At 37.8% G+C, this 25,662-nt stretch overlaps 2 protein-coding genes across 5 annotated transcripts; one reads left to right on the forward strand and one right to left on the reverse strand.

The window, feature by feature from the left end:
* The first annotated feature begins 694 nt into the window (after positions 1–694).
* pomt1 (protein-O-mannosyltransferase 1) lies at positions 695–9,658 on the forward strand. Its single transcript, XM_017691115.2, has 19 exons — positions 695–991; positions 2,715–2,821; positions 2,901–2,951; positions 3,123–3,269; positions 3,387–3,495; positions 4,176–4,235; positions 4,386–4,479; positions 4,561–4,716; positions 4,959–5,089; positions 5,203–5,298; positions 6,751–6,843; positions 7,025–7,121; positions 7,248–7,340; positions 7,505–7,625; positions 7,716–7,813; positions 8,232–8,345; positions 8,443–8,569; positions 8,709–8,886; positions 8,998–9,658. The coding sequence occupies exons 1-19, from the start codon at positions 873–875 to the stop codon at positions 9,170–9,172; spliced, it is 2,166 nt and encodes a 721-aa protein (XP_017546604.1). The 5' UTR covers positions 695–872; the 3' UTR covers positions 9,173–9,658.
* A 102-nt stretch (positions 9,659–9,760) lies between these two features.
* On the reverse strand, positions 9,761–25,435 carry ccdc180 (coiled-coil domain containing 180). 4 transcript variants are annotated; one of them, XM_017691113.2, is made up of 37 exons: positions 25,232–25,435; positions 23,035–23,186; positions 22,611–22,687; positions 22,412–22,521; positions 21,915–22,043; positions 21,673–21,783; positions 21,480–21,575; positions 21,238–21,401; positions 20,789–20,908; positions 20,621–20,700; positions 20,454–20,542; positions 20,243–20,362; positions 19,513–19,686; positions 19,189–19,304; positions 18,500–18,626; positions 18,310–18,352; positions 17,546–17,655; positions 17,278–17,462; positions 17,011–17,186; positions 16,681–16,861; positions 16,432–16,578; positions 16,201–16,345; positions 15,960–16,076; positions 15,770–15,868; positions 15,395–15,481; positions 15,082–15,269; positions 14,327–14,397; positions 14,142–14,223; positions 13,628–13,708; positions 13,146–13,215; positions 12,898–13,042; positions 12,634–12,794; positions 11,633–11,770; positions 11,436–11,547; positions 10,587–10,692; positions 10,361–10,502; positions 9,761–10,183 (listed from the first exon to the last, which is right to left on the reverse strand). In XM_017691113.2, exons 1-37 carry the CDS (start codon positions 25,289–25,291, stop codon positions 10,049–10,051), a joined length of 4,446 nt encoding a protein of 1,481 aa, XP_017546602.2. In that variant the 5' UTR covers positions 25,292–25,435; the 3' UTR covers positions 9,761–10,048. The 4 variants fall into 4 exon arrangements, 3 of the variants coding, with proteins under 3 accessions (XP_017546602.2, XP_017546601.2, XP_017546603.2); XM_017691112.2 differs by having other exon boundaries at positions 17,278–17,465; XR_005129174.1 differs by having other exon boundaries at positions 10,042–10,183; positions 10,587–10,708; positions 17,278–17,465.
* Positions 25,436–25,662: the final 227 nt, after the last annotated feature.

Consider the following 25,662-nt stretch of genomic DNA (forward strand, 5'->3'; position numbering starts at 1 on the left):
GTGTTACTCTTGCTCCCATGAAATAATCAATAAAGTATAATTAAAACAACTGTTTCCAAAAACGAGTAGAACTACAAAAGTAGCAGGTCAAAAAACACTGCTTCAGTACTGAGTAACTTACAGAGCTACAATGGAACTTTATCGGCAGTCTATCAGCACAAGATTTGTTGGGTGTTTTTCTCGTTTTGCTCTCTTGATCTGAAGTAAAATGATAAACCTCAGAAATCAGAGCTGTGACCTAGCAGTACAAATGTTGGGAAAGAAAAAAAAATAAAAATAAAAAAAATTATATATATATATACAATATATATATATATATATATATATATATATATATATATATATATATTGTATATATATACAATACACACATACACACACATAGCTAAAGGGAAATTCCGCCAATTTTCCTAAATAGCTGAATAATTAAAAAAATAAAATGCCCCATGCCACTGGCTAATTTTAGGTTTTGTTTGTTTTTTAAATTGACTCCAGTATGTTACATTCAGCAAATAAACAATACTGTACAGAGATGTATCCCCTTTAAAGGTTGTGTACTTTTCACTTAGACAATAAACAAAATATGTCTTTTGACTAGAAGCGCTCAAACATTTTGTATACAACTATAGAAAAATATGTTTAAATAAATTAAGGAGTTGTGGACTTTTATTTTGAAGCTGAAAACAGAGCAGAAGGGAAATGCTCTCCAGCTTACATGTAGCTTGTAGCATGTAGCTGAACAAAAGTAGAGTCCATTCGCCTACAGAGCCGAGGGGACTGAGAGAAAACAAAACTGGAGCGAGAGCTTCACAAAAGTTAGCTGACTGAATGCAGAGCCTAACGGGACTGACCCAGGTTATCGACAACTGAGAATGCAGGGAGTTAAACTGCCAGTTACTGTAAAATGCGAAATCAATGTGTTGCTGATTGCGGTGACAGTACTGGGGCTTCTGACCAGACTGTACGGAATTCACATCCCAGCATCTGTCGTGTAAGTACACTGTGGCACATCGTTGTTTAAAGTATGCATTAATATACTACAGGGCAGTCTTGACGGGAGACTTTTGTGTCTACGTAAACGGTTTTAATCAGTGTCAGCGAGCCAATAAGAGTGCTTGATCCAAATTCCTGACTGGTGATTGGCTGATGAGAACGTTATTAACCAATAGTCCGCGGAACAAAGATAGCTACACAGAAAATAGCAGCAATGTCTGAAAACGTCCGTTACACTGACTTAAAGGGGCACTGCAGACGTGCAGTTTCCTTGTGTGGAAAAACCTAAACACATATACATATAACACACACACACACACATATACATATATATATATATATATATATATATATATATATATATATATAATAGAGAGAGAGAGAGAGCTGATAGCTGCTATTGAAACAAAACCTCATATCTCAATTTTTGGGGGTTTTCCGTTTTTGACATATTTTGTACAATATGCAATTTTCACGATGATGGACCAAAAGAAACGTTACTTACCAAAAGAAATGACTTGCATTAAAAGCAAAGTATTTTTTTTCCTTCTCCTGTAAAGTTAACATTTTGGAAATATGAGGTTTGGTTCTGACAGCAGCAGTGTATTTCTTCAAATGAGTCAAATTGAGATCAGGTTTACCTCATGTTGGCTCTGTCAACTTGCAGTCATAGAATTGACTATGATTTTTCTTTCACACCAGAGCATGCTTGAGGAGAATGTTAGACCATCTGCCAAAAACATTGAAGCTGGTAACCTAGATAAAGAACCCAAACATTCAAGTAAATTCACCAGTGAATGGCAGCAGTCATTTGGGGGCAGTCGTTGGCTGGAGGTTAGGGAACCCAGCCCTGTGACCGGAAGGTTGCCGTTTCGATCCCCTTGGTTGACAGTCCATGATTGAAGTGCCCTTGAGCAAGGCACCTAACCCCCAGTTGCTCCCCGGGCGCCGTGGATAGGGCTGCCCACTGCTCCGGGCAAGTGTGCTCACTGCCCCCTAGTGTGTGTTCACTAATGTGCATGTATGTGGGTGTTTCACTGTACGGATGGGTTAAATGCAGAGGTCTAATTTCATTGTGTGCAAACACAGTGACAAATGGTTGTAAATTCTATTCTATTCAATAGGAAGAAATGGAGAGTTGTGGAATAGCCTTGTTAAAGACCAGATCCCCATTGAAATGCTACGGGGAGATTTGAAATGTGCTGTACATGTAAGAAGGCCCTCAAACACTGAAATAATTCTGCAAGAAGTGGGTAAAAGGAAACACTGTCATAAAGTTGTTTCTGTCAAAAGAGGCAGTATTAGTCTCTAAACCCAACCTATTTTCAAAATGAAAATCTAATTTATTTTGGTCTTTTTTCTAATTACATAACATTTATCTATACATACTGTTTAGCAATGATCAAATACTGATATGCACACGTGTGTCAAAAAAGGGAAATGTTTCATGGGGTGTACTTACTTTTTTACATAACTGCAGATGTGGCATGTTCTAAAGCAAAATAAGCCCCAAAATAATCCCCCCCATATTTATGAATGTTTTATCACTATTAGTACCACATATAAAAACTCAGAAGACGTGTATATATATATATATATATAGGGAGAGGTTTAATGTTTATATAAAAATATTCATGTATATCTTATGTTATTTAGGAATTGGCATTGGAGTCAACGCATCTGTATGAATACCCAGCTCTAATGCTGTCTTTGCTCCACAGTTTTGATGAAGTTTACTATGGGCAGTTTGTGTCTCTATACATGAAGCGGGTGTTTTTCATTGATGAAAGTGGACCACCTTTGGGTCACATGATTCTAGCATTAGGAGGTGAGCACTATTCTGTCTATCATCATGGTATGGTCTCTTGTTTTCACGGTAGACTATTTTAATGCAGTTCTTTATTCAGGCTACCTAGGAGACTTTGATGGCAACTTTGTCTGGAACAGAATTGGAGCTGGTAAATAAGATATGTTATTATTGTAAGTAAATATAGCCTAGTATTTATTGTACTTCTTGTAAGTAAATATAGTACTTTGACAGTAAAGATAATATTTTGATTTTAGATCAGTTATTTTGACCTGGGTAGTGAATAACACCTTTTATTTGTCTGTTTTCTTCTCTGTTACAGAATACACCAGTAATGTTCCTGTGTGGACCCTCAGATTGATACCTGCCTTGTGTGGGTCACTTTGTGTGCCCCTTGGCTATCTTCTTGTGGTGGAGCTGGGATATTCTCATTTCACTGCACTTGGAGCGTCCTTGCTTCTCCTTATGGGTGAATACAGATTTCTTCATCTTCCTCTTGAGAGTTGACATAAACTTAATTAAAAATGTTAAAAAAATGTTTTGAGTGGTTGTGGAAGTGATTGATGTTATTGATGTCTTTTTCTAGAGAACTCATTGATTGTGCAGTCTCGCTTTATGCTGCTGGATTCAGTGCTTATATTTTTCCTGCTGCTTGCTGTTGTGTCCTACTTGCGGTTCCACAAAGCCCCAAAGAGGTGAGAATGAGGATCATCCAACACAGCAGACTCATTGGAGAGAGAAAAAGTTAGAACAATAAGAAAACATGAATACTGAACTAAATTAATCTGATAAAAATATTGTCTCATAGTAATAAAACATTGTCAGAATGATTATAGTTACACTGAGAGAGTGAAAGAGTAAAAAATGTACTGCAAATAAGGAGACACAAGATGTGTTCAACACCTACCGCACTGTTTCCTAAAAAGTCTGAGAATTAATCATGCACATTCATGCACTCCATGCCTTGAACACTTCAAGCTGTCATCCGAAAGAAGGATATGCAATGAAGTACTAACCTGACTTACATAGAGGAAACAGACACTGATGTTTTTCCCGCTGACGTTTCAGTGCTTTTGCTTGCCTTACTTTTCAACTTAATTTTCAGTTAATCATGAGTTTTTAATAGTAAACATGGCTTTTATTACCATTTGCTGTATCCTGATGGATATGGATGAATTATAAATCTAACTTGGAAAGTAGTAAATAAACAAGTTATAACTTGTATTTAGAGTGTCCCAGAACTACCTTTGAGCAAAGTATATAGGATAATTTGTAAATTTGGTCCCCAGACTTTTATTGCCACAGTCACAGCAGTTACTGTCTAGATTATTTTTCTATGATTTAGATGATAATCCAAGCATCTTTGCTGTTTCAGTTCATTATGGAAATGGTTGTGGCTCTTCCTCTCTGGGACTAGTTGTGCATTTGCAGTGGGGTAAGTACAGCAATCAGAAGCCCACAAGAGCTTTAACTGTGTACTGATATCTTGTGATAATATTTCCACTAACTATATATCTTAGTGTAATAGGGTATGTGAAACTGCTAGGCCTTTGATATTAATATTAATGCAACATTTTCCCTCCAGAGTGAAGTACATGGGTCTCTTCACCTACTTGCTGTTACTTGGTTTGGCTGCAGTTCACACTTGGCATGTCATTGGAGATAAAACTTTATGCAATGTGAGTTAAAAAAAAATAAATTTCATGTCAATTCCAGAGCATCTGAATACAATAGCTTCCTTTTTCCTTCTTCCTCTATAGGGTAAAGTGTTGGTGCAGGTTGTGGTTCGGTTCTTGGTGCTTGTGGTGATGCCAGCCCTTCTGTACTTGGGATTTTTCTATGTACATCTGATACTACTGTACCGTAGTGGCCCACATGACCAGATGATGAGCAGTGCTTTTCAAGCCAGTCTAGAGGTACCATCCACTTTGGACCAGTTTGATGAAGGCTCTCAATTGACAGTGTAATTTAGTCGACGAGTAACTGAAGTTTGTCTGAGAAACGGATCTATCTATTTTGTAGTTTTATACTAAATGCTAGTTTTTCTAACAGTGAATAAAATCATATAGCTGATTATACATTAAGCCAATTATATCATGCCCAATATTAGTGACAAGGGAAAAATGGGATAACATGAATAATGCATTCTCTAATACAGGGCGGCCTGTCCAGGATCACTCAGGGTCAGCCACTAGAGGTGGCATTTGGTTCCCAGGTGACTCTCCGCAGTGCATCCAGCAAACCCCTTCCATGCTGGCTTCATTCCCACAAGGCCAACTATCCAATCAGGTCAGAAGCAGCTAATCTGCTACATTCAGTAATGGGATTACAGTGATATGTAGCTAGATGATAATCCTGGATTAAATGCAATTATATCCTTATATCTTTCTGTTTGTGTACAGATATGAAAATGGCCGTGGCAGCTCCCATCAGCAGCAAGTGACCTGCTACCCTTTCAAAGATGTCAATAACTGGTGGATTATTAAAGACCCCAGCAGGTATGCATAGATTTATCAAAACAGAATTTAAACTTTAAACAAAAAAGCAGTTATTGCTGCCTTCTAATCTCCTCCACTCTTTTAATAACATGAGGTTTCAGTATGATGCCACATTTGTTTTGATGTAAACAAAATAAATTGTCAAGCAAACACATGAATTGGAAAATATACTTCAAACATCAGTGTCTTCAAATGATTGATTTAAAAAAATCAATAATAAATGCTTATTTCATTCTGAATGTGAGCACACACTTTTGCAGTCCGTTCAACAATGAAGACAGCAAGGATGCTGCTTCATTTGTATCATACCTCTCAAGTTTAGACAAATTCAATGCGTGTGATTTTATGGTCTCCTCGGTATGCAGGAAAAACCACTCAGTTTGGTGGGAGAACGTGTGAAAATGCATAGACATTGCACTGTATCATTAATCTCTGACCGCAGTTGGTTCTGACAGCACAGTCTGATTCAAACTCTGTATTAATTGTGATAAACACAGCATATTAAGGTTAATCTGAGTTAAACCTGATATTGTGACAGTTTTGTGTGTCTATCAGAAAGCAGAAGGATACTACTTTTTTGGTCGAAGTATTAAAGCACACAGAGTGTGTTGACACAGTGTTTGGGGCTTCTTTGGTTTACTTTTTTATTTATTTTGCAGAGCTGTCATGAAACCAATAGAACACTTCAGGTCATATGAAAACACACTCTTTTGTGTTCTGTTATTGCAACAACACACTGATGTAGTACCAGTATATGATCGCAAGATGTCCCTAGTCTTCCACAGCGTACAGTGGTCAGCTCTGTACTATACATCTATTTATGTTTACTGATCTGCTTTAAAAACAAATTTTAAGCCACATCCTTTCTGTAATGCCTGAGATTTGAATGGTTTGGTGTGAGACTGTGGAATCTGGCCCCAGTGTGTGAGTCTTATGGCCAGTGTGTGAGACTTTAGAGGTGTGTTATTTAGTGATGGAAAACACTGTAGTGTACAGCAGTCTCAAATTCCACATGCTGATACATGTTACTATGTCCAGTGTGGATATGGATGTGTTGTAACTGCTGTGGTGGCAGATCTTAATTAGTTAAAGGTGACATCACCAAAGTCGCTAGTTTGACAGGGTTTACAGTGGAATTCTTTTATGTCTGTTTTATGTACAGCAGACTTTTTGTGTCTAGTGAAAATATAGAATGCAGTGTAGAATCCAATGATGTAATGATTATGATGATAAAGATATGAGCATCCTGAAAATATAATACATTTGTAATGCTGTAATAATGTGTTACACCGTCAATAAAATATTATTCAATCACTGATTTTATTGGATTGTTTAATTACATACACAAAGTAAGTGCAAAATGTCTTACAATATTGGGTAATTACAATGAAGTATTGATTTGTGTAATTTTGTAAGTGTAAGGTTTTTTCTGTTTTAAATCCTGATCCTCAGGCAAAGTCTTGTTGTGAGCAGCCCTCCAAGACCTGTCAGACACGGTGATATTATTCAGCTGCTACACGGAATGACATCACGATTCCTAAATACGTAATTACATGCCCTGGTTACCACTTTCATCTAAGCCTTATATGACATGCATAACTAGTGTCAGATTTTAGTCTATGTAGGTAACATTTCTGTATGTCAGTTATTATTCAGTTAGATGGTTGAATGCTAAAACTGTATTACCCAGTATGTGTGCTTTAATTTACTTTGTGTTTGTTCTAAGACATGATGTTGCAGCTCCCATGAGCCCGCACTCTCAAGAAGTGACTGGTTATATTGACTTTAACGTGTCCATGCCAGCTCAGAATCTGTGGAGAGTGGTGAGTAACCTGATAGCACTTCTATCAAAATAAGGTCCTTGATGCACATTAATCAAATCAAATGTGATTTAAATTAATTAAGTGAACTTTTTGTGCTCAGCTGCATAATGGTCTATCTATCTGCAGGACATAACAAACCGGGAGTCTGACAGAGATGTGTGGAAGACTATTCTATCAGAAGTGCAGCTGATTCATGTCAACACTTCTGCTGTGCTGAAGGTGTGTATGTGCGTATGTCTATATTCATGCTCTTAAAAGGACCAGCTAACTGTAACAGCTCAAAAAATGACATAAAAAGTTTTGTTTCCTGGAATCCAGTCATTCTTTACTGGTCAAGAGACTTCCTTTTGCTACTTTACACTGTTTCTTTTTCTGTTGTGCAGCTAAGTGGAGCCTCTCTTCCAGACTGGGGCTTCCGGCAGCTGGAGGTAGTGGGCGATAAGATCTATAAAGGCTACCAGCAGAGTGGGGTGTGGAACGTGGAGGAGCATCGTTATGGCAAGAGTACGAGAATTCCCCTTCTTAGAGGAATTTGGTATTTAAACATCTACATTCTTATACTTGGTTTCTGTATCTGTCCATAATTGTACTTAGGTCATGAGCAGAAGGAGAGAGAACTGGAGCTTAAGTCCCCCACTCATGATGACATAAGCAGAAATCTCACTTTTATGGCCAAGTTCATAGAGCTGCAGGTAGGTGTTGCATACAGTTGGGTCATTAAATTGCTTTAAATCAGAAGTCATTCTGTTCCTAGACAGTCAGAGTCCAACAGTTTGGTGATTTTCCCTGCTCTAAGGCCATGCACAGATGAGAGTTGAAGTGGCAGGAATCCAGTTTTTTGTCTGAATGTGATTGGTTTTCTGAGCTGTGTGAACGCATAAATCTCACTATTGCCTAATCATATTTAAACCACTTTCATATGTAGTCAGATGCATATGCTATACATGGTATAATTGTACTTTAAACCGGTAATTACCTGATGGGGTCATTCAAATGTGAGCAGGGAAAATCACTCAATTGTGCCAAATTTGAACCGCCCAGTGCTAAAATTGTCTTCTTTATGTAAATATCCTTTATGCATGTTGTTTATGTGTGCAAACCTATTAACAGTGGAAGATGCTCACAGTCAGAAATGAAGAGTCAGAGCACAAGTATAGCTCCTTACCTCTGGAATGGATCACCATGGACACCAATATAGCATACTGGCTTCATCCATCAAATAATGTACGCATTTGTTGTTATTTTCTTGCCTTTTTGTATATTGTTGAAATGAGGAACAAATGCATCAGCTTTATATGAACTCCTACATTGTTTCTTTTAGGCACAAATCCACTTGATAGGGAACTCTGTCACCTGGACCCTGGCAAACCTTGCACTGTTTATATACGTGCTCCTGTTTTTAACGTACCTGCTACGTCGACGGCGGAAAATAGAGGACATTCCTGAAGGTTATTGTTTATACATACACACACACACACACACACACACACACACACACACACACGCACATGCACATGCATCATATAGAAATTTACAAAGTCTATATATTTTTTTTTTCTTTTTACACTTTGTTCTCTCCATATGTAGCCTGTTGGGAACAGTTGGTTCTGGCTGGTGTTGTGTGCTCTGGAGGATGGGTTGTTAACTACTTGCCCTTCTTTCTGATGGAGAAGACACTGTTCTTATACCACTACCTTCCAGCTCTCACTTTCCAGATCCTGCAGATACCTGTTGTTGTGGAGCACCTATACACTCATGTATTGAGGTGACTTTAGAATAATAATTGTAAATGATGCTTAGCCATGTTAACTAATGGCACTTTAGTATAGATATGGGCATACTTCTTATGTAGAAATGATTAATTTTCTACCCTCAGGTCTCCTTCTCAGCACAAGGCATTTGGTGGAGTTATTCTGGCAGCATTGTGTTCGGTGTACTTTTGCTACCGCATCTTCAGCCCCCTCACATATGGCCAGCCTGAGTTGACCTCAGAGGAGCTGGCTGCACTGCGCTGGAGAGATAGCTGGGACATTCTTTTTCGGAAACGGTGATTGCTAATTCTGCTCCCTGAAATTCTTGCATAACACAACACCGAGTTGGTACAGAATGGAAAATATGTAGCACAGGTTTGCAGGAAAGCAGCATCCTTGGTTAAACACATGATATGACATTGAGTGTACATGTTGTTTTTATAATAACATTAAGGTGCTTTCTGAGGCTGGAGCCACCTTTCAGAATTTAGGTTGAAAGGTTTGACATGAATGTGAAAAAAGGCCTCATCCATAAGAACTACTAAATCTGGAAAATTTTCATTCCTACTAAGTATTAAATATTCTATATATTATCATAAAGTTAATTAGCTAGTTACCACATTTCTTACTGTGAATTAATTGTGTAACATTGAGAGTGGTACAATTTTACTGTTTGTTTTTAGGGACTTTGAGAACAACTTTTGCTGCAGTACTCCGTTTTCATGAATCCTTGCACAACACTAAAAGATGATACTTGAAAATAAGAAATAAATTAGTTATTTTTTACTTGTCAGTGTTTTGTACTTCTTTTCACATGTATTACCATTATTACGATAAAGGACATTTAACAAGTTTGTCCTGATTGGAAATTATACACTGCAAGTAATAGAGCAGCTTGATGTGTACCACAGAATGGTTGTTGTGTAGGTTTAATTTGTCCAACTTTTGAAAATGCAGTCTAAAATTGTGTCCCTTTGCTCTCAAAATATAAGTGACAAGAAGACAATGATCCAGCACTATCTAATCATGATGCCTGATTATTAAATAAAAGTTTATTCTATGCTGTACGAACAGATAACTGTAAAGAAAGAAAAAAAAATATTCAAGATTTTTACAGAGCTTTTTTTTTGTTGGAATATTTGATGTATCAAAATATTGCCCATTAATGGATTTTAGTCACTCTGACTTGAGCATTGCTAAAGTATTTAGCTGGACTCTCCAGTGCTCTTGCCAGCTCAGCAGCTCAGCCTCCTGCTCATGGCTAGACTTCTCAACTCTCTTCAGCTCTTCCATCACCCTCTCCTCATAGCCCTGGGTTAAACAGATACATTTAGATATGTTAGACACAGCCAACGTGGCACAAAATCCTTGTTGTGTACTTGCCCATTAAGACTTCTTTTGATAATTTAGCGCTTCAATCACACTGGGTTTGTGTATGCGTGACTTGTACTTTGCTTGTAGAGAGTAGTGCAAAGCGTTTTCACTTACCTGATGCAACATATTTCGAATTTCTATAGCTTTGAGATGCCCCATTGTGGTTTTAGCTGTAGTTATAGTGGCGGTCGTGTGCTGTTTCTGGTTAACAAGTGAGTCTTCAGTGGTTCCAAAATAGTGAATTCCAGGCCACATTCTATAAAATGAACATGAAAATAATATTTGGGATCTCATCTCTTTTATACAAGAACTTATTCTTTTATGGGAACTTAGTCTGTACCTGCTCCCTCTTTCCAATAAAGGTCTGTTTTTGTCCTCCTCCTGTAGTGTACCTGCTTGTTTTCTGCGAACAAGCGTTGTGATAGTTTCCTGCTTTGGTTCGACAACTGCAGTCATAAACAACTGTCAGGTTACAGATCCAGTACTCAGGATTTTGATATGTACAGTGTATTACAAAAGTGAGTACACCCCTCACATTTCTGCAGATATTTAAATATATATTTTCATGGGACAACACTGACAAAATGACACTTTGACACAATGAAAAGTAGTCTGTGTGCAGCTTATATAACAGTGTAAATTCATTCTTCCCTCAAAATAACTCAATATACAGCCATTAATGTCGAAACCACCGGCAACAAAAGTTGAGAAGTCAAAAGAGAGTTGAGAAGTCAAAAGTGAGAAGAATAAATTTACACTGTTATATAAGCTGCACACAGACTCCTTTTCATTGTGTCAAAGTGTCATTTTGTCAGTGTTGTCCCATGAAAAGATATACTTAAATATCTGCAGAAATGTGAGGGGTGTACTCACTTTTGCAATGCACTGTATTCCCATTTCAAAGCAATGCAATGCACATTATTCAAAAATGTGGTAATCTTGGATATGTAACTAGTTCTATAAAGTTTAAATTGGGATGCATGAGTCAAAATGAATCTGAATCACAACTAAAAGTGACTTGCGCAGTAAAACAGAAAGCCAGGCGTATTAAAAAGGGAACCAATTCTGAAGCTGTAATGTCCTAAACATGACTTTTTTATTTAATACACCTTCAGTGGCCAGTCTGGCTTTATGTTTTCCCTTATTTAAAACCATGCTTTTATCCATACCCTTACAAAAGTCTACTTACATCCGCCTTGGACCTCATTAGCAGTTAAGATGTTGTCCAACTGGAAGAGTATATTCTCTGTCAAAGTGGCAAGTGCAGTCACAAACTCGTTTGCGTTTCTCCCAATACATGCCTTTTAGAAAACAACAACATAAAAATCAATTGATTATCATAAACAATAGATTTCATAGCTGAAGAGAGCGTAAAGCAGGTATGACCTGGAGTTCCAGTCTGCTGTTCTGTGTAGCCTTCCTCTGTTGCTCCTGCCTGTCCTGCTCAGCCATAACCAGTCTGTTCAACTCCTCTCCACACGCAGGGTGGCTCAGACGCACACGCAGCTGATTGCTGTGTTCTCTCTGGTGAGGAGGAGTGTACAGTGTATTAATATATTCAAACACTAATTTGATGTGCGCAATCGGTTTCAAACCCTGGTCCTGTAGTAGCCAAGACCAAAAGAAAATAGGAATTTCCAAAAACAAAGTTATTAAAAGAGTAAATGGGACTTCTAACAACCTGGAAGACCACCAAAACTGTCACCAGTAGATAAACAGTACTTAAAGCTTTAATCTTTGAGAGAGGAGAAAATCAAGCTCCACTCTTGCTTCAGATATGAAAAAAATCACAGGTATTTCTGTCCACACTTCCACTATGAGAAGACAACGCAACACTACGAATCTGAAAAAATGTGTTGCTCTCTAGAAACTGTCACTGAGAAAAGAAATTAGATAAAAAAAGAAGAATTTGCACTCAAAAACAAGACATCTGAGTTGTGGTGTAAATCAACTGATTAGATTTGCATTAGAGAAGTGGAAAAAACAACCAACTTCTAAAACTGAACTTTACAGATATGGATAAATATTCCTGCAGATTTCTTTGAAAAACTCGCCAAAAAAAAGCACCCAGAAAAGAATGGAAGTTGCAATAAAGGCAAACAACATAAAAACATTTGATTTCCCAAACAACCTTTCATGAGATGTGCAAGTTAAAATGTAAAGGTATTTAGGAATCTTTACATTTAAACTTTAAATAGGTCCTTTGCATTTGCACACTTGCACATACATTTACAAAATGGTACATTAAAGAAAAGTCAGCTAAAAGGTTCTTTTAAACCTTTTTAAAGTTAAAATGTATTTATTTGTTCCAAGAACCAAGCCAAAGACCATTTATGTTCATTTTTAAGTGTAGCAAGCAATTTACTCAGTTAATACAAGGCATCTACCTTCTTTTGTTCACTTTGTTGCTGAAACTGTTCAAATTGCTGGCGGATGAGCATCACGTTCCGGCTCAGATCCTCCAAATGCTGATCTCTCAGTTTTGTGAGGAGCACTTTGGGCATGTCACAGACACACTCTTCAATAGCCTTCAACTGCTGCTGGAACTCTAGTGGGAGTGAACATCAGCTATTAACTTTGGAGAGCTACATGTTTTGCAACATCAAAAAGCCTCCATTCAAGTGTAAATGTGATCACTACGACAGACTAACCTTGCACACAGCAGCCGTGGTACTCATAGGACTGACTCTGGTAGACAAGAAGCCTCTTGTTTAGCTCTTCAGCACATGGCTCAAATGACTCTTGGATGTACTGAGGACGGCTGACAGGACGACGCTCCTTCTTCTTGTAGTACTCCTGATTGGGGGAGTTAGTAGACCTGACTAATTCTGAACTTGGATTAGTTCAAAATTTTTTTTCAACAATTCAGACAGGAGAACCATCATTACAGTGCACAAACCTCAGCCACCTGGAGAAGAATATCATTGGCTTGCCACAGAATGTTGCCAAGGAAGCCTTTAAAAGTGAGCCTAAGATAACACAAAGCAAAAAGGAAAATAATACATAAATCATCAACTCTGAATGAAACATTTTCCATTTGACTTTATGCATTATGCAGATTTTATTATATTTATGTGACATTATTAGTCAATTAAAAAGAAATTAAATTTTTAAAGTAAAATAAAAAATCAACCAAGAAGAACTGTTCTATAACAACTAGCCTTTCAACACTATTAAAATCACATTTGAAAATAAAATGCAAACTACTTGTGAATTAAAGAAATATCTATTTAATTTCTTTTGACATCATTTGGTGTAACTTAAAGTCAGCCATCCTCTGATCACTTCATCATTTATGAAGGCATCTCCCATGTCAAGTATACAGTATTTACAACAGCGTGTGTGTGTGTGTGTGAAGTATGTAGCCTGTTACATACTTACTTGGCCTTCTGATCTTCAGGTTTAGAGCCAAACACCTGGAACCTTTTATCAAACCGAGTAGTTTTGGAGAATCTTCTTAAACTAAAAAATGAATTTTAGACAGTATAATTATCAGCTGAATACTCCTCACATAACTACAAATGGGCTGTCAAGAGGTGCATCATTTGAAAAGGTTGCCCCCTGGGAATTCTTTAGATGACAGTTGGTCAGCCTCTCATTGGAGGAAAAATATGGCTCTGCTAACTCAGATAGATGCTAGCTAATTATCAGCATCTGTCAGAGCAGACTTAGACAACAGGGTGAAACCAGATTAAAAAAACTACCAAAAATCCCAGTATGACCTAATACAGGAATACAGGAACCACCACTTTATCAAAAAGAAACCGAAAGAAAATCGTATGTTGCCACATGACAAATCCACAAAACAAAGACACACATAATAAAGTCAGCTAAGGTCAAAGTGTGATCTGAGAACATTTTGACCTAAAATGGACTTTACAGATGTGTCGCTAACCTCTGTGAGCTGACAGACTCGGCTGACTTCCTTCGCAGGGTCTCCTGACCTGATTGGCTATGACTCCTCACTGACCTTTGACCTGACACCACAAGAGAGCTTTGTCTGAAAGGGACTGATAGGTCATACAGCAAACCACAACATTTAACTTCACGCTATACCTTGTTCACATTAATGTTGTTTACCTGTTATTGCTGCTGAGCTTCGGTCTGTAACATCTGCATTGACCTCATGATTAGCCTGAGGATTACTTATCCTGAGGTTTTGATAGAGGGAAAATTTAGACAGTGTGTGGTGAACAAATCAATTAGAAACGTTGTGTTCTTGGTTGTTGGGTGTTACCAAGATGTTGAAACAGTCACTGTCCAAACATGAAGCAATGTTTGGGTTTAGCAGAAGCGTTCTTTTCATTCCAGCTCTATTTGAACTACTGCTATTGTGTTTAGAAATAAAATATAATTTTCATATAACATCAAGAAATATACGCACATATCCTAGTTCAGTTTGGTGTAAATCAGGGGTGTCTTATCCACAGCCCTTTGCAGATGGGATTGGACACCCCTGGTGCAAATTAATCCCAGTTGTAGTTACTGCTAAGCATTGTGTACTTTGGTATTAGACACATTAGTTTCACATTCTTGACTTGAAACAAGAAGAGAAAATCTGTCAGTAGTTTGGATTCTAAACTTCCAACCAGTACAAACTAAATATTTGTAAGTAGACTTTTTGCCACATTTATGTAATTTCTTAACAGCAAAACAAACAGAAAAAGTCATATGTGCAGGCTCAAACCTGTAGATACAGCATGTAAATTGAATGCAAGTCTAATTCATTATGTAACTTTGGAATTAGTTATGTAATTACAAATCAAGAGACTTCAAAGGGTTAATGTTAGTAATCTGTTATTTTTCATTCTTCCTCTGAATAGCTTTTTTCTTACCTAAGCAGACCTTTTATCACTCCTACAGCCGCATCATTCATGAAGGCAACTCCCATGCGGCTGGGCTGGAGGAGGGAGCCCCCAGGTGGGTTTACCATCGTTTCCTGTTTACGGGAACGGGGACGAGCAGCTACCGCAAATGCCCCCTGCAAAGGGGCATCAGGTAGTGGAACAGCCATAGAAGGGTCCTGCATTAAAGAAATGATAACAATGGAGTTAAGGTCACCATCATCACTGCCATAATCTTTAAATAACATTTAATCAAATAACTCAACACATCAGCCCAATCACTAGAAGTGGTACTTCAACATACCAAGAAGCAGTCAAGATACTGACACCTCTTTCGTAGTTCTTCTATCAGAGAAGTTGTTAATCTGGAGATGTCTTCTGACGTTATAACCTGTAAGACACTTTGTTTGAGCTGATGTACATTTTTAGCTGTATAATTCACACACATAAAACATGCTTGTGATGACTGTGAAGTAAGGCGGATACTGACACAGATTTTACTGAGCTAAAGTCTTAAATAATGTAAATATTGTAACCTATGAGTGGGACAGGCCTTTCCTCCAGGGGCTGGTCTTCTTAGCAATTTTGTTGGTTTCTATTAATTAGCTTTTAGGAGTTAAATGCTTTTGTTATCACACCACTGATGCACTGGTCATGCTCAACTGTAAATATGATTTACCCTCTTTTCTGGACTGGGTTGGGCACAAGCATGGATCATTTCTTCTAATTCACTCATCATAGTGGTGATCACCTTTTTCTGCATGTTGCTTTTCATTACCTGCAGGTACACATATACAGTGTTAGAATGGATTACAGGTAGAGACAGAGTAATCCTAATAACCTACTAATAACCAAAGTGTTTAAAATACCTCAGCTTTAATCTGGACCTGTGTATTTGTCAGCACTCCTTGGATTTTCTCAAGAAACATTAGATCCACTGTTAGAAAGTGAAACTTCTCTTCAAACTTGTTGATTACATCTTTTGCCTGCCAAAGTAAACAGAAATAAGTGTTCTGTTTTAGTCATTCAGTCAACAAAAGTGCAGTGTTCACTTCTTAACTACACTACTGAAATATTTATCCTAAGCCAGTAAATACTGTGTGCTGTTACCTTCTCTAGGCACCTGGACTCTGTGCCCTCCATCTGCAGAGTAAGAGCCTCGTCAGCTGAGTTGATTCGCTTGGCTATCTTCTCTAGGCGCTTTTGATATACTTCAATCTCTTTGGGCGTGAAAGTTCCTCCATCAGAAAACAGCCTTTACATAACAGAAGATGGTCATAGGTTTATCCCTTGATTTATACTGGACTCACAATAAAACTTGGATCAATTTCATCAACTTACTTGAAAGATTTCATTAATTGTGCATTAGCCTCTCTAAGGCCCTCGAATTTGAGCTCTATGTTTTGTCTGAAGTGTCTCTGGGATTCCTGAATAACATTCATGTGTTCAACCAAGCTGGTTTGTAGTGAAGCACAAAGTTTTACCAGCCTATTAAAAACAATAACACAACCACAAGCACATAGATAAGCATGGAGCACTAAAACGAAACCTTTTTTCCACTGTTCTTACTGTTATCACAGAGATACTTACTTATCAGATTTGGTAGCAATTTTAAAAGTGTCCTCCATGCTGTAGATTTGAGAGCGAAAGTTTTCAGTTAATTTGTGTTGTCTGACCTGCAGCTCATTGAAGTTGGTTTGGAAGTCAGCTAAGGCCTGTTGGATACCTTTGCAATGTTTATCCACACGATCTCGATGTAAGAGCAGTTCATCTGGAACAATCATACAGAGAGTGTACAAACAGGTTTTAAAACACCTATATTGACATTACCATAAACACTTAAAACCATGTGCAAAGCAGATATGTCAAGAATCTACAGTACAATCAGTAATCAACAGCGGTAGAGGGGTAAGGACACACCTGCTCGGACATCATGAATCTCTACCTCGATTCTCTTTGCTCGAGGTTGGTGAAGATGGAGGCGGAGATCTAACTGAGCCTTCAGCTCCCCCTTCTTGGCTTGGACGACTGTCACTGTGTTATTCAGTACTGCATGAAACCTCTCCTCAAGGTGATTAAAGAACTCTTCTCTAATGCTGCAACAGTGGGACAAACCAGATTTGAAAGCAGATGACAACAACAAGAAACAAGTGTTATCTTGTTGCTTTTAAATACACCAGTCTTTACGTTTTTTGTAATTCAATCAGGAGACCTCTTGGGTACAAAACTCTCTCCACTTCCTCAAGGGTCGCATCCCTCTCACCATCACAAGGCCTTACAAAGCCATAGCAGTTGAACACATGTCCCTTTGCAGTTGTAAAAGTTTCATTGCTTTGAGGGTCATGAAATTCCTGCGAGAAATCATTAAGGTCCTGCTAGAAAACAAAGCAAAAAAAACATAAACACAATGAAATTTATTAATAAGTTAGGCATAAAAATGCACATATATATCTACCTCTGTGAAGATTGAGTCGATGGAGCAACATGGATTAGCCTTCTGGGAAACATCTGGTTGGTGTTTCCTCCTTGGACATGCTACTGTTCTTTTCCTCTTTATGCTGGCATCTAATAAAACTCAACAGTCAGACATCAAACATGCAATGCTGTGCAAAGAAGAGCACATTTATTTAATTACCAGTCATTAAATACAAGTTATGCATTTTTCAGCATACATAAAAATAGCCGAAAACATATTTAACAGAAAATTACACAGAAAACTCAACAACTGCTTTTTGTATTAGTAACAGCTTCTTGACAGCTATACATCCTGCAGACCAACAACACTGAGTTGTCTTCACACAGTGGAAGGATGGACAGAAACACCTGTGGAATGTTTTCAGACCTGAAGCAAGAGTGGACCTTGCTTTTCTCCTATCTCTCAATGATGAAAAGATATGTGTTTTATTTTATTAAGTGTATGGTGATGGTTTTGGTGGTCTGCCAGGTCTTAGGAGTCTTTATGTCTTTAAAAAATGTTTGAACTCCAGTTCTGGAAACTCTTATTTCGAAAACATACTTTCCTTTGACTTATGCCAGTGGATTATTTTACATCTAATCTCCTCAGAAATATCTACTGAAAAGGAGTGGCTTATACTTAATGGCCTTTTTTGACTGGAAATGAAAGAAATCAAGGGTCTTTAACTTTTGCACAGTAATCTACATGAAAAGATATTGACAGATTTCATAAGAAGTGAATGACATTTAGTTTTTTTGACTCACCAAATTTAAGAGAAGGATAAAGTGTTTGAAGCTCCTCAAGATCCTAGGATATGTGAACAGACTTGGGATTACTTATGGCCCAAATAATTCTTAAAAAGTAACTGAAAATGGTACACATTCAGCGGTACTATGACAACATTACTGGCTGCAGGTTTATTTTATTGAAACCAAGCCAAGACTGAATCTGTACCTGGCTGTACACTTCTTTCACGCTGAAATGTCGACTGAGTGCTGAGCTGTAAGACTGTAATTCTTCTAGGACCATAGCAGGGAAACTCTCCACTGTTTCAACTTCCTCTTTATAGACAGCAACATGTCTGTAGAATATGAAATTGAAAATATCTGGATATTTGCCATGGTGACTAAACCACTAAGTCAAGCTATGGTCAGTCCATGTAAAAGAAAAGCCTCCTGACCCAACTACCACAGTAATACTTGCTTAATACTTTCAGGAAATAATTTTACTGTGAAATGAAAAAGAAATATGCATAATAAATACAAAATGATCTGACGTGGTTATTATTTCAAAATTCCATTTAGGTTAAACATACCCTAAATCTAAGAATAAGCTATAAAACATTCATAAATCTAGCTTCAACACTTCAAAAGTAATAGCTTATCAATGTTTGTATATTTTCCTTAGCACTCATTTAAGGCACAAATTAAGGCAAAATGAACTTGGAAAAAGACTTATCATAAAATATGGCACATATCTACTGGATATAATGACAATATTTCTTGAATAATAATAATAAGAAGAAAAAGAACAAAAAGAAGAAGAAGAAAAAGGAAAAGAAAATTTAGAATAGCTAGAAGCATTTCTGAAATATGCTGATTTGGTGAGTATATCCCCTCAAGAAAGCAGAAATAACTGGTTACCCTTCCTTAACTTCCTCCAAGAAAGCAAGAGTTTTCTCTAATGCAGCTTTCAGGGCTTCCTCTGTACTTTCCTGCCTGAGTTTGTCCATCAACAAGTCCAGCTGAGCTTCTTTTTTCTAGTAGCAAAACACAAATCGTGCAGACTCGTATAGAAAGACATTTCTAAAACAACTGCACACGCATAAACAGAGATCAACTGTATAGTGACTACTTTGAACAATAACATAGGAGTATCCAACTTTCCACTAGACAAAACCAGAAAGAATCACCTTCATTGACCTCTATATCCATGCATATGGGTCAGGACAATGTGATCTGCCTCACCTGGTTTTCCTGGTCATAGTAATAGCAAACTTCCTCAAGTTGATCCTGCAGCTGCTCCTCTCTCTTCTTCAGGCCTGCACAGTGCACCTCCCACAGGTGAGCTGCGCCACGGATTAATTTGAACAAGGGCTTATTCAAATGGTCGGCAGTTTTGGCCAGATCCTCAAAAGCTTTCTGTAAAACAAAAAAGGGAGTTAGAGGGAAATTATACACTTCTACATTTGTGCATAATTAAATTGTTACGATGTAAACAAAGTCACACAGAGTGGTTTGATGTGAAATACGCCATTCTAGAGAAAATAACCAAGTCAGATTTGTTCACAGTGGTGGTAATAGGAACCAGATGTCTAAAGCGTTTAATAAATCTAAAAGCTACATCACAGGGCTCACCTACATAAAATAATTACAGATATGCTGCCTGATGCCTGAGACCTTGTTTTACAACAGATTTAAGAAAGGATTTTGGCAATAAAATATTCTACATATATTTTTTAAATCCACTCACAGCAGAGAGGTACATGCAGGGTGTACTAAGGCAACATAGTATGCAAGGAAAACCGTTATATCATTTACATCTCACTGATCTCATTTTGAAAAATTAGTAGCACTGACCTTTATATTTTATTGAGCTTCAAATAATTAGGTTCAGAGAAAGTAACACACTGATTATTTCTAAGTTAACTTTTTAAGGCAGCCAATTGTTTTTTACAGATACTTTCTTTGAACTTACATCCATTGCTTCCAAATGTTCCTCTGCTTGTGTCTGGCACTTGCCAATTACAGGTAGTAGATCAGCATTAATGATGTCCTGGGTCTCATCTGAAGTGAATCCATATGTGGATACTTCATTCTGTGCATGAAAATGGGGGCAGGTTTTATCTGTTTTTCAGTCATACAAACAGTACACTAATGGAAAATATTAATTCCTTAATGTCTCTGACCTTGAAGCGTTCAGTTTCTGCCAAACATTCCTGCCAGGTGCTTTCATAATATTTACGCAGTTTTGTCATTGTGTCAATGTGCATGCAGTCTGAAAAGTTGTGGGAACACAAAGTCAAAAAACTATGATTACATGTATTACGTCAATATATACAAAGGATATTCTTACCAATTTTCTCACTGACTGAAGACAAAGCGGAGTACCATTCAGCAACCAATGCCTTAGAGCATCTTGGAGGGATCATAGTTCTTCAAATATAAACACAAATTCAAAATGATGTTACTATAACCATGCTTTTTAAAAATGTAGTATGCAGTCCAAGCTTGAATACTTTACCTGATTTGCTCAAGGATCTTGATACGTTGCTCACTGTACATTTCTTGCATTTTCCACATGGTGTTCAGGGTGTCTTGTACATTTTTAGGTCTCTGAATTTCAGGGCTGTTTATGAAATCTCTGAAAACGAAACATGAAAATTAATTTCTTTTTTAACATGCTTTAGGACTAATAATGAATATACTTTTCTGTGAGCCCTATATGTATGTGTCAGTATACCAGACATAGATAAAATCTAGTCTTATGCTAAATTGAAGTGCCATTTGGTGAATCACCATTGGAAATGCTTTTCCACAACAGCCTGTATTCCCAGTTATAAACATAAGTTTATAACTCCCAGGACTAAGCTGCAGTAGTGGGGAAACATTTTATTTTTTTTGCCAAATAAAATCTACGCTACTATGTTCAACACTTCAACATGGAGGCAGAATGTGTTCTATTGGACTGACTTAAACCATCTGACTGCAGCCAGAACTTTGATTCTCTTCCAGTCCTGAAGCTTGGTCTCCCACTTCAGCCGGTGAAGAGCCTCTTTCTGCAGATCCTTTTCCATCAAGTTCAAATGAAGTTTGGCTATAGCTCGCCTATTTGCCAATAATGCTTGGTTGATCATCTGTGAAAAAGGAATTCATTATGAATACGTACAGGCTTCAAAAAAAGTATGACATTTTAAATATAGAGTGTGTCCTACCATAGCTTCATTATCAATTAGACGATGGACGTCACAGGGCATGACATAACTGATTTTTTCAAGTTTTGCTGAATATTTCTTTAGCAATGCTGAAATCTGGAGAACAAATACAAATTACATATAATGTGGCATCATTTGTCTATACATAACAATATGGACAGCATCTCAACACGGCTCCATCGTACACATGTACCATTAATGCTCGCTCAGCCTCAAATTTGATGTATGTCTCATCCAGCTCCTGTATTAACTTTCTCCTCATGGCAGACTCATGACTAACATTGCTCCAAAACTCATACAGATCCTGAAAATGAAAACAAAATTTGCCACACTGAGATGTCAACAACTCAACAGCCACCTGAGCTCAGACTTCAAACAAATTCCCTTATAAATGAAAAGGCCATATTATGAAACCACATAGATGTGGACCCTCACCTGGTAGCTGAAGGCTGCTAAGTTAGCAACAGTTTCTATCTTCTGCATAAGTCTCTCCAGCTTGTCATCACACTCTGACAGTCTGAGAAGAATATCGTCTCCAGTTTGTTTGAACATTGGCTCATATCCCTGAGAAAGAGAAGACAGCAGTATCACTTTATTTGGCTAGCCCCCTATAAATTATCTACAGGTGTTCAAATTATTAACAAAACATCTAGTGTTGATTCTCAACAGTCTTAAAACTAAGGTCAGGATTAGGTCAAGGGTTAGGGTTAGTGAACATTAAGGTGAATGAAAAATATACTTAATTGAACGCAAGTTAAATTCACCTACAAATCACCTACAGTGGGCTATCCAAATGAAGCGTTTTTTAGACAACTACCGAATCCAAGCCACCATGACACGACCAATTAGTAACACTACATTTTTTTGACACAGTTTTAAAATGTATGCGTTTTTATCTCCACATCTGAATAAAAACATATCAGGGCATGTACCGCACTCAGCACAGAAAGGTCCGTCTGAAGCTGCACAACAGATTCTGTGTGATCCTTTTGTCTTTTCTCCATGAGTCGCTCAATTATGTTGGAGTCTGTCTTTGCTGAAACTGTGGAAAGAGTTTGCATGATAGAGTTTTCAGAAGAAATAAAGTGAAACGTGCTTTGTTCTTTAACATTATTTATTAACTCTACCAACCAACGTTATCAGGCAATCCTCGAATGTCTTCATAATCAACACAGTCCTCACTCCTAATGCCTGACAGTGTCTGATTCCTGTCAAAAAACATATACGCTATAAATTAAAGGTTGAAGACTTGACAAGACTTTAACTCAACATGTTCAGCCACAATACACATAATAAAGTAAAGTTTGCTCTTACATGTGCCTTTAGATCCCTTTAGGAAACAATCAAAGGCATTTAAAATCAGCCATTAGTCAAACCGTTGGCTATGATCCTTGGTATCAACCCATTGAAAACACATTACAAAACCATCAGGAACCAACAGAAACACTTAATGATTTCAATGTTTTATATTTTCATGATATAATGATATCTATGTCTATATTTTTTTTCAGCAGGGCATGTAAAGTACACCACATTTATCACAGGAATGTTGTACCTTATGGTCATATCGCCAGAGCCTCGATTAGCCCCAGCGTGCTCATGCGGCCCACTATCTGTATCTCTGCTTATGTGGTCATCTCCACTGATGTAACCATCATTTGTAACACGCCTCCTCCGAGTCTCATGAAGAGACAAAGACAAATGAACCTATGAAGGAAAAGCCAACCAAATTGACGTCTGTATAAGGTTATTTATGATAAGTTTACGTCTGTGTTAATGGAAAAACACTTGTAGATATTAACCTCCATTAGCTAGCTTAGCATTAGAGTGCAGTATTCTGGCCAGAACTTCGGCCTTTCCAAGTTTCAGTAGATTTTGCAGAAATGCCCAAAGGTATATAGGATGTAATAATTGGCCAAAATCTGCCTAACATTTTGATTGGTCATATTTTGGTCAATACTTTTAAAGAAATAAGAAAAAAACATCTGCTGTGTCATCAGTTTGTGCTGTCAGTATTCCGGTAACACCCGCTTCCACAGAAGGAGCAGTTTTCTGTACAGTGTTTTCCTGCATTTAATTGTAAGTATTGTGAAATTTTATTGCTTAAAATGGCCATTAACTGATCATACTTTTTAATGAATTAATACAAATAATATGTGCAATGAATGAAGCTACCATCACAGAAAAAAAGCCTTCTAAAGTGAAGCAGCAGTGCGAAGTCATGCAGCTTCAAGGAGTCTGCTAAGGTACATTGTATGGACAAAAGTATTGGGACACTTACACATTATACCCACAGGAGCTTTTTTTGACATCTCATTTTAAATCCATGGGCAATAATATGGAGTTGGTCCTCCCTTTGCAGCTATAACAGCTTCCACATTTCTGGGAAACTATCGGCGAGATTTTGGAATGAGTTTGTGGGACACTTTGCCCATTCATCCAGAAGATAAACTGTGACACTGATCAGACACTGATATTGAATAAGAGGGCCTGGTTCGCAATCCCCATTCTAGTTCATCCAAAGGTGTTTGATGGGGCTGAGGTCAGAACTCTGTGCAGGCCAGTCACGTTCTTCCTCACCAAACTCACCCAATCATGCCTTTATGGATCTTGTTTTGTGCACAGGGGCACAGTCATACTGGCACAGAAAAGGGAATTCCACAAACTGTTCCTACAAAGTTGAAAGCATACAATTGTACAAAATGGCTTGGTTTGCTGAGGCATTAAGATTTTCCTTCACTGGAAGTTAGACAGGCAGTATTCTCCTGGCATTCACCAAACCCAGATTCATCCATCAGACTGCCAGATAGAGAAATTACTCAACAGAACACGTTTCCACCCTCCGTGACCCTGAGGGAGAAGCGGCTTAGAATGTGTGTGTGTGTGTGTGTGTGAGCTCAAGATTCCACTGATGGTGTGTTTTACGCCACTCCTTCCATGCTTGGTATTTTGCTTGGTGATGTAAAGCTTGCATGCAGCTGCTGGGCCATGGAAACATGTGCCATCAAGGTCTCAGTGCAGAGTTTTTGTGCTTATGTTAATGCAAGAGGCTTTATGGAGGTTTGTTGAGTCTGCGTTGGCGACTTTTATGCACTATGCATTCAGTGACCCCGCTCTGTACCTTTATTTGGTTTACCACTTAATGGCTGAGTTGCTGTGGTTCCTGAATGCTTCCACTTTTCAATAGTACCACTCACAGTTGATTGTGAAATGTTTAGGAGGTAAGAAATTTGCAAACTGACTTGTTGCAATGGTGGCATATTATGGTACCATTCTCATATTCAGTGAGTTCTTTAAATCGACCCATTTTTTCACAAATGGGTAAAAGCAGACTGCATGGCTAGGTGCCTGATTTTACACACATGTGGCAATGGGACTGAATGAAATACCTGTATTCAGTGATTAAAAGGTGTGTCCAAATACCTTTGTCCATTTAGTGCATTTAGCTGTCTTTGTAAACTTAGATTAATAACTCAAAATGAAACCGTTTGAGCTAGTCTATTGTTTAGTATATTAAAACGTGGTAAAATGTTTCAAATGGCCGTAAAAGTTTCCCCACCCCATTCACATTCATATTTCCACGGATCTGTCCAAACTCAGCTTTGACTGTCTTGCCATCCGTTTTCATGCAAACAGGGATACATGACTGTGTCTCAGATATATGATAAAACAACAGCTAATCAGCTAAAGTTAACGAAATTCCTAGCCCTAAAGGGAAGATCGCAAATATAGTGCCAAATAATTTCCCTCACCTGGGCATCAAACATTTGTCGGTATACCTTTCCGCTCGGAACAACGCGAGTTTCAGCCATTGTTGTACAGTAGCTAACAATTATAGCTAATTAATTAATCAACTATCGTTAGATCACATAGATCGGCTCTGTAATGAAATATAAATAAAATTATATACAGCAAGAAACTGTTATCTTTTTATCTAGAGAGCCTCATGCTTGAGTTTTATCAAGGAAAATAAAGCGGCCTCCACTCTCTGCTGCTGCAGCTACTGCGCTAGCGTTTCTCTGTTGCTGTGGTTACCAGGCGGCCTAGAGGACAAAAAGTCCAACCGACAGCGCCAACAAGAGGATCAGCCTGATCTATAGGTCCAACCAGCAGCTGTCATGACCGGATTTCCTAAAGATACAGTAGGACATTCTAGTTGCATTTTAATGTGTAGCTATAGTCA

This window comes from Pygocentrus nattereri, chromosome 20 (genome assembly GCF_015220715.1).
Source record: "Pygocentrus nattereri isolate fPygNat1 chromosome 20, fPygNat1.pri, whole genome shotgun sequence".
Classification (NCBI taxonomy): domain Eukaryota; kingdom Metazoa; phylum Chordata; class Actinopteri; order Characiformes; family Serrasalmidae; genus Pygocentrus; species Pygocentrus nattereri.

Bases quoted from the DNA above. Each gene is read 5' to 3' on its own strand.
- pomt1 (XM_017691115.2), top strand. From the start codon at position 873: ATGCAGGGAGTTAAACTGCCAGTTACTGTAAAATGCGAAATCAATGTG. The intron at 992-2,714 runs GTAAGTACACTG...TTTGCTCCACAG, and splicing joins CACATCCCAGCATCTGTCGT to TTTTGATGAAGTTTACTATG. The intron at 5,090-5,202 runs GTCAGAAGCAGC...GTTTGTGTACAG, and splicing joins AAGGCCAACTATCCAATCAG to ATATGAAAATGGCCGTGGCA.
- ccdc180 (XM_017691112.2), bottom strand. From the start codon at position 25,291: ATGGCTGAAACTCGCGTTGTTCCGAGCGGAAAGGTATACCGACAAATG. The intron at 22,688-23,034 runs GTACAACATTCC...GTTTTTTGACAG, and splicing joins TCTGGCGATATGACCATAAG to GAATCAGACACTGTCAGGCA. The intron at 21,576-21,672 runs GTACATGTGTAC...TTTGTTCTCCAG, and splicing joins AGGCTGAGCGAGCATTAATG to ATTTCAGCATTGCTAAAGAA.